The following is a 12,711-nucleotide window of genomic DNA, read 5'->3' on the forward strand; positions in this document are numbered from 1 at the left end:
ACATTAAATTAATGATGGCAGTCCTGCTTTCAATGATGGATTTTTTTATAAATTTGATTTTATACGCACACTTCTGTTTATTTGCTGAGCATTAGAAAAAATGGTTTTGTATTATAATGGTTTTGTAAGTACGTAGTTGATGACTGTACCAAGCAAAGGGAAGAATGAAATTGTTTGATATTTTAGACTAGGGCATTTTCGTGACTATTGAACGGCAACATAGACGATATCTCGAGAAGATTTCAGTTTATTATAACCATTCAGAGAGCTGTAATGCAGAGGCCGCACAAGCCACCGATTCATTCTTATCAGAATTCTATATGTAAATTCATCACAGGAGCAGCTTTTTCAAAGTCAACCGACCGAGCTACGCTAAAATTGATCACATATCCGACTCCGTCGAATATTACTGGAGATTATTTACGATCAAGCTCGTTTTCTTTTACATTCGAGGCTAAGAGGACTAAGGTCCTGTTTTAATTACCGTTGATGAAGACCCCTTGGCATGTGCAAGCAAAAACCTCGGTGGCAGACGTGTCGTCAAAGTTTCCTTGGTAAGTAACGAATATGTTCAGGTTATTGTTCTGCCTGGGCGGACTCGTGATGCCGAAGATCGTCTGGTCCAGCACGCTGCCGTCCGACCAACGGAACACGCCGTCGCTGTCACGCTTTAGGCCCACAAATGTGTTCTCTGGGTTAAAAAATTATTACATTTAAGATGGATAGAATGAAATCTCTGGATAAAAAGGTGTGTGTGAAAGAGCCAAGTTGATCGTGCGATAAGGAGTGAAGGTCACGAAAAGTCCAGACTTATTCCTTGATTTGACTGTTTTATCATATTGATGCTATATTATGTGGTCACATTTGAAAATAAGGCCATAACTGGCCAGTGGCTGGATCCAGCGATCACAAAATTTCACGGCTAGCTGATTCTCAAACCCGCAACTTCCTCCTTCGAACTTGATTATCTTAGCCACTCGGCCATCATGATACTATAATTACTATTCGGATAAATACTAGTACATGGAGAGAAAATGTCTGAGATGAAAAGATGATTTAAAAGTAAACTATAGCTTTGAATATGAATTCATACGCAAGTGCATTAGTCAAAGGTAATGAATTGTTTGCTTACTCAATCGTTTACACCATCGGCTGTAATTCTGAGAAACAATCTAACTTAAAAAGATTAAAAAACGATGTTAAAATTAGATTACAACCAAATGCAACGATATGAACAGATATTTAATAGAGTAATATAGCATCATATATGGTGGAATACGTCGTATAAATTTCGACTTAAATTTAAAACTTCAGCTGGGTGAGAATAACTGAGTTACATGCAGGGTAAGCATTCTCACTGCTTTTGATGAAATCGAACGACGCCTTGGTTTTGACGACCGGGATCCTCATGCCGGGGTGAGAGCAGCGCGCTGCGCAGGAGATGTACGACGTGTATTCGTATTTGTTGTAGAAAAGACCATCTGCTTGTTTTACGAAATTTTCTGAAATGAAAAATATACGTATCACAGAAATTGAGAAACAAAGCAAGAAAAGTCGCATCGCTGGTGGAACTTTCTCTGGTTAGGTCTAATGTACATCGAGTGCATTAGCATCGCTGGCTACCCACGTACCCTGAGCTAGTTCATTTATTGTTCCAGTTTTTGTGAAGCTTCTGAATGGTCTTTTTATATGATTCTGCAATCTTTGATATTATTAAACGTTATTTCCCAGATGGGCATTACAAGCACGCATCTCGATTTTGCTAAGAAACACCACATTTCGAAAGCTACGACCTGCTGTGGCCGGATTATCCTAATATTGCAAAGCACAAGTAGCGACTTACGTAGTGCGTATGTACTGACAAATAGACGCAACTCGAAACGGTGGTATTATCAAAACGTTTCGGCGCAAAGTTACGTCCAGAAGTTGTACTTAACTTTGCGCCAGCTCCGAGAATAAGTGAGTCGAGTTACGCAAAACATTTTGGAGGGTGAAGCGATTTGAACTTATCTGGTTAGGTTTGTGTATAGTCATGTTTTGTGGATGTGATCGACGTTTTGCAGCTTAACAGTTTGAATACAATTTGTACAGAACTGAATTCCATTCATCACTAAATAAAAGAATTACTTTTTTAGAATTAGAAAATTATTGAAAACCTTTCACGTAACCGTCATTTGTACATTACTCAGGAAAAATTGCTATGAAACAGACATATATAATTATATATGGTGTACAACATATCAATGGAACACGTGTGATCAAAAACTAGGTTATAAATCACACTAACAACTAAATAACAACTAAAACATCAAACTTAACATGAAAACTCATATTAAAGTAGGCATCTACGTAAAACTGAATGGTTTAGATAAAGTTAGCACTGAAAAATCAATTATTGCGTTCACTTATTAAGAGAAAAAACGCTGCACGTGAGTTCACCCGAGTAGTAGTAAGTAGCGCCGCTGGACTGCGTCGTCTTGCCGAGCTTGTCGCTGAGAGCGCACGCGCCGCTCGCGTTGTAGGAGTGCGCGATGCAGCGCCCGTCTCTTATACACATCTAGATGTGTATAAGAGACAGCATANACAAGAAGTGAAGTTTGTAGCTGACAGACAAACAAACAACAAGAAGTGAAGTTTGTAGCTGACAGACAAACAAACAACAAGAAGTGAAGTTTGTAGCTGACAGACAAACAAACAACAAGAAGTGAAGTTTGCAGCTGACAGAAAAACAAACAACAAGAAGTGAAGTTTGTAGCTGACAGAAAAACAAACAACAAGAAGTGAAGTTTGTAGCTGACAGAAAAACAAACAAGAAGAAGTGAAGTTAAAGAGAAGTGCCGTAAAAAGATGAGGTCTCTGACCTTGTCAATCAATCGGTTATTTACAGAATAGTCTCAATTGGTAGCGACAGCTTCACTCGTCCAGGCTTCAGACTTCAACTCACCCAGCGTTTTTCAAGAGGACTCTGGGACTCTGAATGTAATTATAGTGAAGCGAGTCTTAAAATTTTTGTCATGCAAAATGTATATTCACGATTTATTGCTGTTATTTTTCAAACCAATACTTAAAACGAAGTTGAAATATCACTTAATAGTCTTTTCACTAACAACTTTCAAATGCTAACAATAATGAATTTAATATTGACTTCATGTGTTCCGACGGAGTTGATAAAGTTGAACATAGCTGCTGTTCCCAAACATTCACGTGTGTTAGTTCAACTCTTGCCCAAATTCATTTAGGAAATGATTTATTATCAGTAATCAAACAGATGGATTCGTCCCTATTTCAACAACGGCAGTAATCAATTTAGTAATCAATTTCTCCTTTCAGTCTTCACGCATAAATTAGAGGATAGAAATTCTATACAAGTTCTATTCATTGAATAACTCTATACATCATAAGTATAAGCAAACAGATTGATTCGTCACTATGACAACAAAGATAGCTAGTATAATAAATTTAGTAATTATTTATTCTTTCATTTTCTCACATATAGGTTTGAGGTGCGAAATTTTCCAGATCTTATTTTATTAAAAAAATCGTTAATGAGACCTGACGCGATGCCTTCACATACCATTAGTTCCCTCGAAAAATAAAGCAATATTGTGGTTTCTTAATTAATTGCTTCTTATTTACGCCGTAAAATATCAATGTTCGCGTCCTCCATATTTGGGTTACGTTTCTACATACTTCTAGCGGTTGGATGTTGTCCCATTGATTTTATCCTAAGAAGTTTAAAAAATGAGGAATGTCAATTCCATTTGTTTTTATTGTTGGGATCAAAACTGCCATTAAGTTTTTAAATTTTTACGCCATTGTTTCGTGGTTCTCGTATTGAGGCTTATTGAGGATGGCTATATAGTTCTGTGTGGATATTATTTCAAAGAAATATCTGTTTTCCAATTTTAGTTTATCGTGATCAAATTAGAAAATAGACTCCGGGAACATTGTTATAAATAATAACAAATGGCTATTCCTACATGGAGAAATGGTTACCCCAACCAATGAAATACTTTACTAAATTATAACACGTAAATACGTCCTATAGCCCCACACAAGTTCACACGCGAAATTCAACTGACGGTAGCGAGCGCAAGACGCCCCAAGTTCCATGACGAGCGACCTTGCGACGGAAAGTTGCTTGCGTGTCCAGCAATCATGGCACAAATTTATGATGCACTTCTCAATTCTTTTGGACTCGGCAGAACTTCAAGGTACCTCCTCGACGTTTTAATTAATAAACTTTCAATGTAATATGTTAGTTATAAAAACTATAAAGTTATAATGTAAAATAAATTATCAGTTAAGCTCTTCTAATAAGTTAAATTGTGCTTTTAAAAAAAAGCTCAAACATTGTACCTTAGAAGTAAGATGAGGAAGATGTCCCCGTGAGGTTCCAAGCCTTTGAACTAAATCTTTTATATCTTTAACATCATAGAACGAATGCAGTATCTTTATTTAACCGACAGGAGATTTCGGACCTTGCATCATGAAGCCGCCAATTCGACGTGATGAGAACCTCTAGCGATGATAAGCTGACTTTTGGCTATTAATTACATTAACTTGAGTATTTTGATTATATTTCTGCTGGAGTTACAAATCGTATGTGAAAACGTGGAATCGTTTTCAGCGGTGAGCCGAGCGTAGCTGATTTGATATTAAGAGCATCATCCATCGATATTTAGAGCAATGTAGTTAGTCCACATGCCACAAACGTATTGACGTCAATTTTTCGACCCCTTTTTGTGTTTAGTGTTGGATTGATATTGCTGCGATATAGTGTCAAGCAATATTTTACATCATATACAATTTGATTTGATGTTCAAAACTAATGAGATTACGTATTCATTTACAAATGGTGTATTCGGTTTGAGATGAAGTATAGAGGCATTGCACAATCTTTCATATAAAGGCGTTGCTCTGGTAAAAATCCCTTCGCTTCTCGACACAATCCTCTTGAATGTCCAGAAATTAAAACTAAAGTGAATTTACCTTCAAAATCCTATAAACAAAATCCTATAAACTGAGCTCAATCAGAGAGTACCTGACTTGCATACGTTGAAGATAAATGCACGTACTTGTGTGCGTTTATATGATACACCTAAATGATCTTAAAAATTTATTGCCAACACGTTGGAAGAAACCCACGACGATTTTACGTTTGTATTAAGTTTTCCAATTAGAGTTCAGACTTTGGAATAGTTAAATTACAAGTCCATGCAAGTCCAGGACAATTGCTTCTCAGCGATAGGTGTCATTAGACAGCAACTCCAGCAGTCATTAAAGTTCATGTCGATTTGATGAACGATTCACTTTCTTTGATATTGTATTTGATGGCGTCGGAATTACTATTTACCAACGAACTGCAGTGAGCGACTCAAACTAAATATGACGGTTTGAAGGGGGCACCAACTAGAAACACTTTAATGATAATATTTAAAAGACGCAGTTGTTTTATTGTTCAACAAATTCAACTTCCATTATAAAAACCTTTGAAATTATTGACTATAGGTGATAAACGACTGAAGACGGTGACAATGCCAGTCACAATAGCTTACAATAAACACAGAATTATTTTGGAAGTTTTCTTGCGTTACGCATTCTTCGAGTTTTATTTTATAATTGAATATAAACTTTCCCTCTACTTTGGCAACACCGTTTAAAGTTAACGTCGCTTTCACAATTTCCCTTTAGTCATTATTGTTAGGCTGATCCCCGATGCAGGTTAGTTTAAGCTTTCATGGGTTTCTTTTTATTATCTTAATACTTGTTATATTTTATCATTATTTCTTTGTTCATCTTAAACGACGATTATTTATTAGATCTACTCTTAAACAGTTGCTTGCGTTGCCAAGGTATTATTTAAACTAGCTTCCCATAACTAAATATTTATTTTCAAAGACCACCTTTGTTATTAATTTACACTGCAATAAATTTCCACTTCTAGTCTCTTTTCTTTTCCAATCTTGCTTACTGTGTATGTAATGACTGCTTTTAGTTACGACACTTTGTAACTCAATATACCCGAGTGAAGAAATATATGCAGAAACTCTGTGTTTTCCATTATTCGGCAGGAGCTCCATTAATGACGGTGCGCATGTCGCGTGCGTGAATTAGTTTACGTGCACCAGTCGCAGATGTACAAAGCCCTCAGCTGTACTAAGCCTCAGAGCATAATTTCATTCGGATCAGCATAACATTGATCTTATATTATAAAGACTGGAATACATTTTCTCAAATATGAAATTCAGCTCGATGTCTCTTTACCTTGGTATAAATTGCGCCCCAGTTTTATCGCCTGAAATATCATGTTAGACAAATTCGCATCTTACGAGTGAAACTTGAATGAACATTTTTTTGTATTTAGGCAAAGTCTACGATTTTCTAGCCAGTTACAACAGATGCATTTCATAAAAATTTATAATTAACAGAATATTTTTTGATTAAGAGGACTCAGTTATGAATTATGTGGAAAGAAGATAAAACAAGCTTCAGTTTTATTGCGATAATAAAGAGCATGGTTAGCGTTCAAAAAGTGAGGAAGAGAGCAAAAAAAAATAGGTAGTGATTTTCTATTTTTATCGATATCGAGTCGCCTTTGAACGTTCAAACATTTTCACGCTATCACGTATCACAAATGCGTCTTCAATGAATGAGTCTTCGTTACATTAGTCTTCGATAAATGAGTCTTCGATTTTCAAAGTTGAGAGAAGGGTCAATTACACAACTACATTTCCGGTTTCTAATCATTAAATTTATTTTCTCTTAGAATCAACAAGTTTTTCCATAAATATTGAGTTTCTGGGAGGCTCCACTACATCAGCAGGATCCATCACCTGGGGAGAGTGGATGACTGAAGGGAACATAGGCACTCGGAAGATGGAATTACTCGCGCCGAGTCTGCCACGAGTTAGTCTTTGGAGGCCAATTCCCCCATTGAGCGCGCCTATCGTGAGCATATCGAGGGAAAAGGCATCGCTCCGCGGTAGCACCAGGAGAGCCAGCATCAGAGCCACCATCACGAATCGTACCTGCAACATACGGAACAGCTCATCAGAATAGCCATTCCAATAGCTGATAGTCATTCCAAGATATTGAAAATTTCAGCGTTAAGAAGAACTCACCACAAGAACAAATTTTCGGATATTCGAGTTGAGCAAAATTGAAATGAGGAGAATCGCATCCTACATCTCGTATAGACGACAGAACGCGGGATTAGATAGTCTAAACAGGCAGATTGTGGTAACTAGCAATAAAAAAAGTCGTATGACAATGTATCTTAAAGAAACTTCTGCAACTAGTTTCAAATACGAAAAAAATTTTAAGCAGTTGAGGTCTAAAAATTATAATTCTATTCAATGTTTATTCTGTCAAAAAAATTTATATAATTATAAATGTTTACCGAGGCGCGAGATATCAGAAATAATCGTGAACACGTCGGATTTTGTGGGAGGGAATTGCTATTCACGCACAATGTAAAGGTTCTAAGCGAGTGATGTTGACAGTGAGTTCCTGCTTTGCATATAATGTTTTTATTTCTACTTCTACACGCACACAATATCGTCAGTAGGTATTATGATCAGTCTTTTTTGATTCATTGGATTAAAATTTGTTGTACACACTATTTAATTTATTTTTGGTAATGCTTTACCGTTAAGTTATTATTGACAATTATTGCATGACAAATTCAATGTTTAGAACAAAGTCAATGTGACCAACACTTATGTCTTATTCTTGAATCGTGTTGTGACCAGAACTTTAGTTCTCCCGTCACTTGAGTCATATTTCTCAAAAATTATTGGAAATTATATAATTTCAGTAATAGAAACATGCGCACAATTCAATAGTGACTTATTTTAGTTGTTGATTTTTATAAGCAGAATGGAACATTTTAGATTAATAAAAGCCTTTTAATGTAAGATTGTCAAAAATATATAAATTTTTTACAAATTTTTAAAAGTAGATAGCCTGAAACCATTACTCACCTTCACCATTTTTATTTGTGAACGTCTGCCTGATCTTCACTCAACACTGACGACTGAATATGTGCATGTTGTAGGCAGGTTGATGTGGCTTATATATGTGTAGGTAGGCCTATGATGTAGCCTCTTTTTTGGTGTCTCCGCCCTCCTGAAATCTTTCACGCGCACGTTCTTTGTTCAGGAATCTCAGCCAAGTTCAAAGAACATCTTCCGATTTGACTGCCCGGAGTTCTTTGTTTCCTGAATATTTCTGGAAAATTGTAGCGTTGACGTCGATCTCGTCGGTCGCGGTAATTGCCACCAGCACAAAGACGAGACGGCAATGTGGTTCCTTTCATACTCGTATAACAAATATTCACTTTTAAAATATCACAAAATTAAAAAATACCTGGCAAATGACAAGGTCATGGTTAGGATGACCTTCCCATTCAGTATATTTTATGGAAATATTTGTGAATAAATTTCTTAAGGGCTTAAAAATTCAGTTAAATACCTCTATATTAATTACAAGTTAAAAGTTAGATGTATATATTGCTAAAATTACATGTCGACTCAAAGCTCTGGCTATATGTGCATTCATATTCAAATTATGGTATTGAATATGGGATAATTATAATAATCACGTTACCATCAAATTATTTTTGGTTTGTTTTCAGACGATGAGGTCCTCCATCAATTTTGATAACAAAATTTCAAGCTGAACTCATGCCAGATGAATTTGCGTTGATCTGAAGTGCCCGACAAGTTCCCTCTTTTTCTTATACGTTGAGCTAGTATTTTTATTGAATTCTAGGTACATCGGGAACAAATTTTATTATTGGTAATCAAATGTTTCCGAATTCGTGATACCAAATATTTAAATTGATGCACACAAGCGTTAGTTCAAGGTAAAGTACCATAATCGACAATGTTATTAACATTTTATTTGTTTGATTTATTTTTAATGGTTACGCTTGAAATTATTTGTTCAATGAACTATATCCCGCGCAGAAAAATTCTTTAATATTGTCACTAAAAGCAATTAATAAAATTTAGTAGTATGGCTAATGAATGAATAAAAGTTAAATTAATTGCATAGTGCTTAAAATTTAGAGAAGCAGAAATACCTGAATAAATTGTGCTACAGGTTAAGAAAGTGTAAAGGGGCGATCAATATTGAATATATATTTTATTTAAAAAATTGCATAATTGCGCCACAAAGCTGGTCTACACAGGAGAGAAAATGATGCAGTTTAGTAAAATTCGTTACCAACTTCAATGTCTTAAGTTATACTCTCTGAGAAATTGTTAGTTGTTATCGTACATGAAGAGAAAGATAGTAAATACTTAGTGTGTATTACTGTTCTTTTTCAACAGAAAAAGTTGCGGCTCCAATGACAAGCTTTAAGCTGAATCTGAAATAAAATATTCATTAGAGGTGGGTAAATGTTATCGTTGTCGTAGTCACTAATAAATGTTATCGTTCACGTAGTCTCGAATAAATATTATCGTTCTCGTAGTCTCGAATAAATGTTATCGTTCTCATAGTCTCGGATAAATGTAATCGTTCTCGTGGTCTCGAGTAAATGTTTTCGTTCTCGTAGTCTCGGATAAATGTTATCGTTCTCGTAGTATCAGATAAATGTTTTTGTTCTCGAAGTCTGGACTAAATGTTATCATTCTCGTAGTCCCGAATAAATGTTATCGTTCTCGTAGTCTCGGATAAATGTTATCGTTCTCGTAGTCTCGGATAAATGTTGTCGGTCTCGTAGTCTCGGATAAATGTCGTCGGTCTCGTAGTCTCGGTTAAGTGGTATCGTTCTCGTAGTCTCGGATAAAGGTTGTCGGTCTCGTAGTCTCGGATAAATGTTGTCAGTCTCGTAGTTTGATGTGGCCATGATGACGTCACTGTCAATGTTACTGCGGTCAAGTCAGACTGTCAGCAATTAAAATACGACGAACCTCGACAGAAAACAATAAATAATAAGTAACTAAGAAAAAAAAAAACAAATATGGCATCTGGAAGATAATTCTCCAAAATATTGACGTTTATCCTTTTTTTAAATAGTAAATATGAAGTACCAGAAAACAAGAGAAAAAAATCGACCTCAAAAAACCACTCCTAAAATCGACCAACTCTCTGTTCCAAAAATCTAGTCACAAATTGGTTATGAGGTCGCCACGATACAGCGTGGCAGCTCTTCAATTTTATTTCCTGTTAACATATTTAAATGAGGAACTTTCCATCTTTATTTGAGTCGCACGGCGCATATTTTCTGTATATCTCAGACGCAATAAAAAATTGTTAACCATTATTAAATAATTTTTAGAGAGGTGTGAAAAATGAAGTGGTGCACTTCATTCGACCTAGGTTATAATAACCAAGATACAGAGGTGGGCAGTAGCGCGCTACATGTAGCGGTAGCGGTAGCTGCGCTACAATTCAGCAATTGTAGCTGTAGCGGTAGCGCCCGCTACATATTTAAGTAGCGATACGAGGTTTTGCCACAACAGCGCTACCGCTACATTTATAGATAAAGCCTATAGCTTTTACTTAATAGTATTAAATATCATTAAAAACCAGCATGATACATACATAATATGAATTACAGAATAAAACTGTACGAAAGATTTCGGTGTATAATGTTGCCAACCTCAGCCTGTTACTAATGTCAACATGTTAGTTGTTACTTGTTAAGTTGTTACCAGTTACCACATACAGGTATTTTTTCATGTTTCAGTTTGCTTACAGGTATTTTACCACGTTTTTCTTGACTTCGTATCGTGTCCGTCTGTCATCAAAAATTCAAACTTTAATTTAAAGCACTTCTAAACATCCTAGTAAGTTTAAATTTGGCATGCATGCTTATGCTGCCTAACAATTCAAGTTTTGATCATCAGAAATGATAATTAGAAAATAAAAAAAAATTAAAAATAAAAAAAACACTAAAAATTCACGGTTTGGAATTGAGCTTTTTCTCGAACATCCACACTTGCCAACCCTGTAAATTGATTTGAATTGCTAAAATTGCTAACTAAAGAGTAGAAAATAAATATATAAAAAAATATTTTAAAAAATACACGTTTTTCTGTTTTTTACAAAACTGAAAATAGTGAAATAAAACAAATGAAAAAAACTTTTAAAAACCACGTTTTCTTAACGGACAAAAAAGAAAAACATTTACTCTTACGTAACATTACATAACATTTTACATAACTTAAATGCTATGTAAGAGTAAATGTTTTTCTTTTTTGTCCGTTAAGAAAACGTGGTTTTTAAAAGTTTTTTCATTTGTTTTATTTATGTTTCACCTTCCCTACATGGATATCTACCAATCTCAAAAATGATCCATATACATATATACAAATAAATGACTGACTTTTTATATGCGTATATGTGGATAATTTTTGAGATTGGTAGATTAAAGTAGACATCCATGTGGGGAACGTAAAGCATAAAAATAACTAACTTATATTTACTGTATCTAACCCGTACTACTTCGGTTAGGTTAATTGCAACAGAGTTGCATTGATATGTTTTGAAAATGTTTTATTATCATTAAATGTTTATGAGTAAATCCCAATAGACGAAAAATAAATATTTGGAGATTTCCAATAATTTTGGCCATTGTAGCGGCGCTACATTTTTACATTTACTGTAGCGGGGTAGCGCCCGCTACATTTAGAGCATGTAGCGGTAGCGGCGCTACATTTCGAAGTAGCGCTGCCCAGCTCTGCCAAGATATGATATGTACAGTAGAGTGTTTAAATTATTTTTCGGTGAAAATATATGGACCTAATTCGATTTTTTTTGTGCGCTACAAGAACTAATTATAAGCCTAGCGAGGTTGATATCAGAAATACATCATTAATTATATCAATACCCGTTGCTTACAATTAGTATAAATACCTAAGTATATATAAAGTATATTAAAAAGGACCATAGAAGTCCAAATTCGCATATTATTACAGGCACCAGACGATAACCAGAAAAATAAAGGAAAGCCAAAGTAGTAGCCAGAAAAAAACAATGCCCATGTCGATTTTCCTTTTATTCCTTCATTTATTACAGTCTATATTACCATTGCCCATATAAATTTTTGTTTAGATAAAAATGCTGAGAGCAATAAAACGATGAGCTCAAAATTCGTAAACAAAACTATTAAAAAATCCTAATTCCTAATTAATACGAAATAATATTACTTTGTATCACTATTAACTATATTTGATACTGTTAGGTTCTTGAATTAGACGTCGGCAACGCCTGCGACCGATCTGAGTTCTTCTTTATCTGCATTGCGTTCATCAACTTTTTGACGCTGTTATTCCTGATACTTTCAATATAATACAACCTTTTCATAATATTATACAAATTCGAAATTAATTAATTGCGTATCATTTCCAATCCCATGACAAAATCGATTTAAGGCTAATTATTTTTATGTTAAAATTTTCTGTCTGTGCATAAATTATATTATTTTCATTCAAAATTATATTTTCAGCTTCCATTTGTTGCTAGCTAATTAATTAGGAACAGAAGGTCATTAGTTGTATACAGTATGAAAACAGGTATTCTTCACCTAATTAATTTCAATGATGCATTACCTAACTGCGACCTTACGGATTATGTTCATTGAAGATATTCGTGTTTTATTCCGGCGGTTTTGGAAGTTCCTTCAGTGAGTCTGACGGTAGTCCGGGAAGGAAAATGCAGAGCTGTTGTCCTATGAAAACATTTGCTTTCGGACGA

General features: G+C 35.0%; 1 protein-coding gene across 1 annotated transcript; it reads right to left on the reverse strand.

The window, feature by feature from the left end:
- Nucleotides 1-476: 476 nt before the first annotated feature.
- On the reverse strand, nucleotides 477-2,557 carry LOC125177822. Its single transcript, XM_047880292.1, has 3 exons — nucleotides 2,440-2,557; nucleotides 1,330-1,502; nucleotides 477-668 (listed from the first exon to the last, which is right to left on the reverse strand). The coding sequence occupies exons 1-3, from the start codon at nucleotides 2,555-2,557 to the stop codon at nucleotides 477-479; spliced, it is 483 nt and encodes a 160-aa protein (XP_047736248.1).
- Nucleotides 2,558-12,711: the final 10,154 nt, after the last annotated feature.

The sequence above is a fragment of the Hyalella azteca genome, unplaced genomic scaffold (genome assembly GCF_000764305.2).
Source record: "Hyalella azteca isolate HAZT.00-mixed unplaced genomic scaffold, Hazt_2.0.2 contig5129, whole genome shotgun sequence".
NCBI classification, from domain to species: Eukaryota; Metazoa; Arthropoda; class Malacostraca; order Amphipoda; family Hyalellidae; genus Hyalella; species Hyalella azteca.

What these genes read in the sequence shown, in the direction of transcription:
- LOC125177822 (XM_047880292.1), bottom strand. Translation starts at nt 2,557, where the DNA reads ATGTGTATAAGAGACGGGCGCTGCATCGCGCACTCCTACAACGCGAGC. An exon ending in CGCTACTTACTACTACTCGG is followed by an intron (nt 1,503 to 2,439) that starts GTGAACTCACGT and finishes TTTTCATTTCAG; the next exon opens with AAAATTTCGTAAAACAAGCA. An exon ending in CTTACCCTGCATGTAACTCA is followed by an intron (nt 669 to 1,329) that starts GTTATTCTCACC and finishes GTGGGCCTAAAG; the next exon opens with CGTGACAGCGACGGCGTGTT.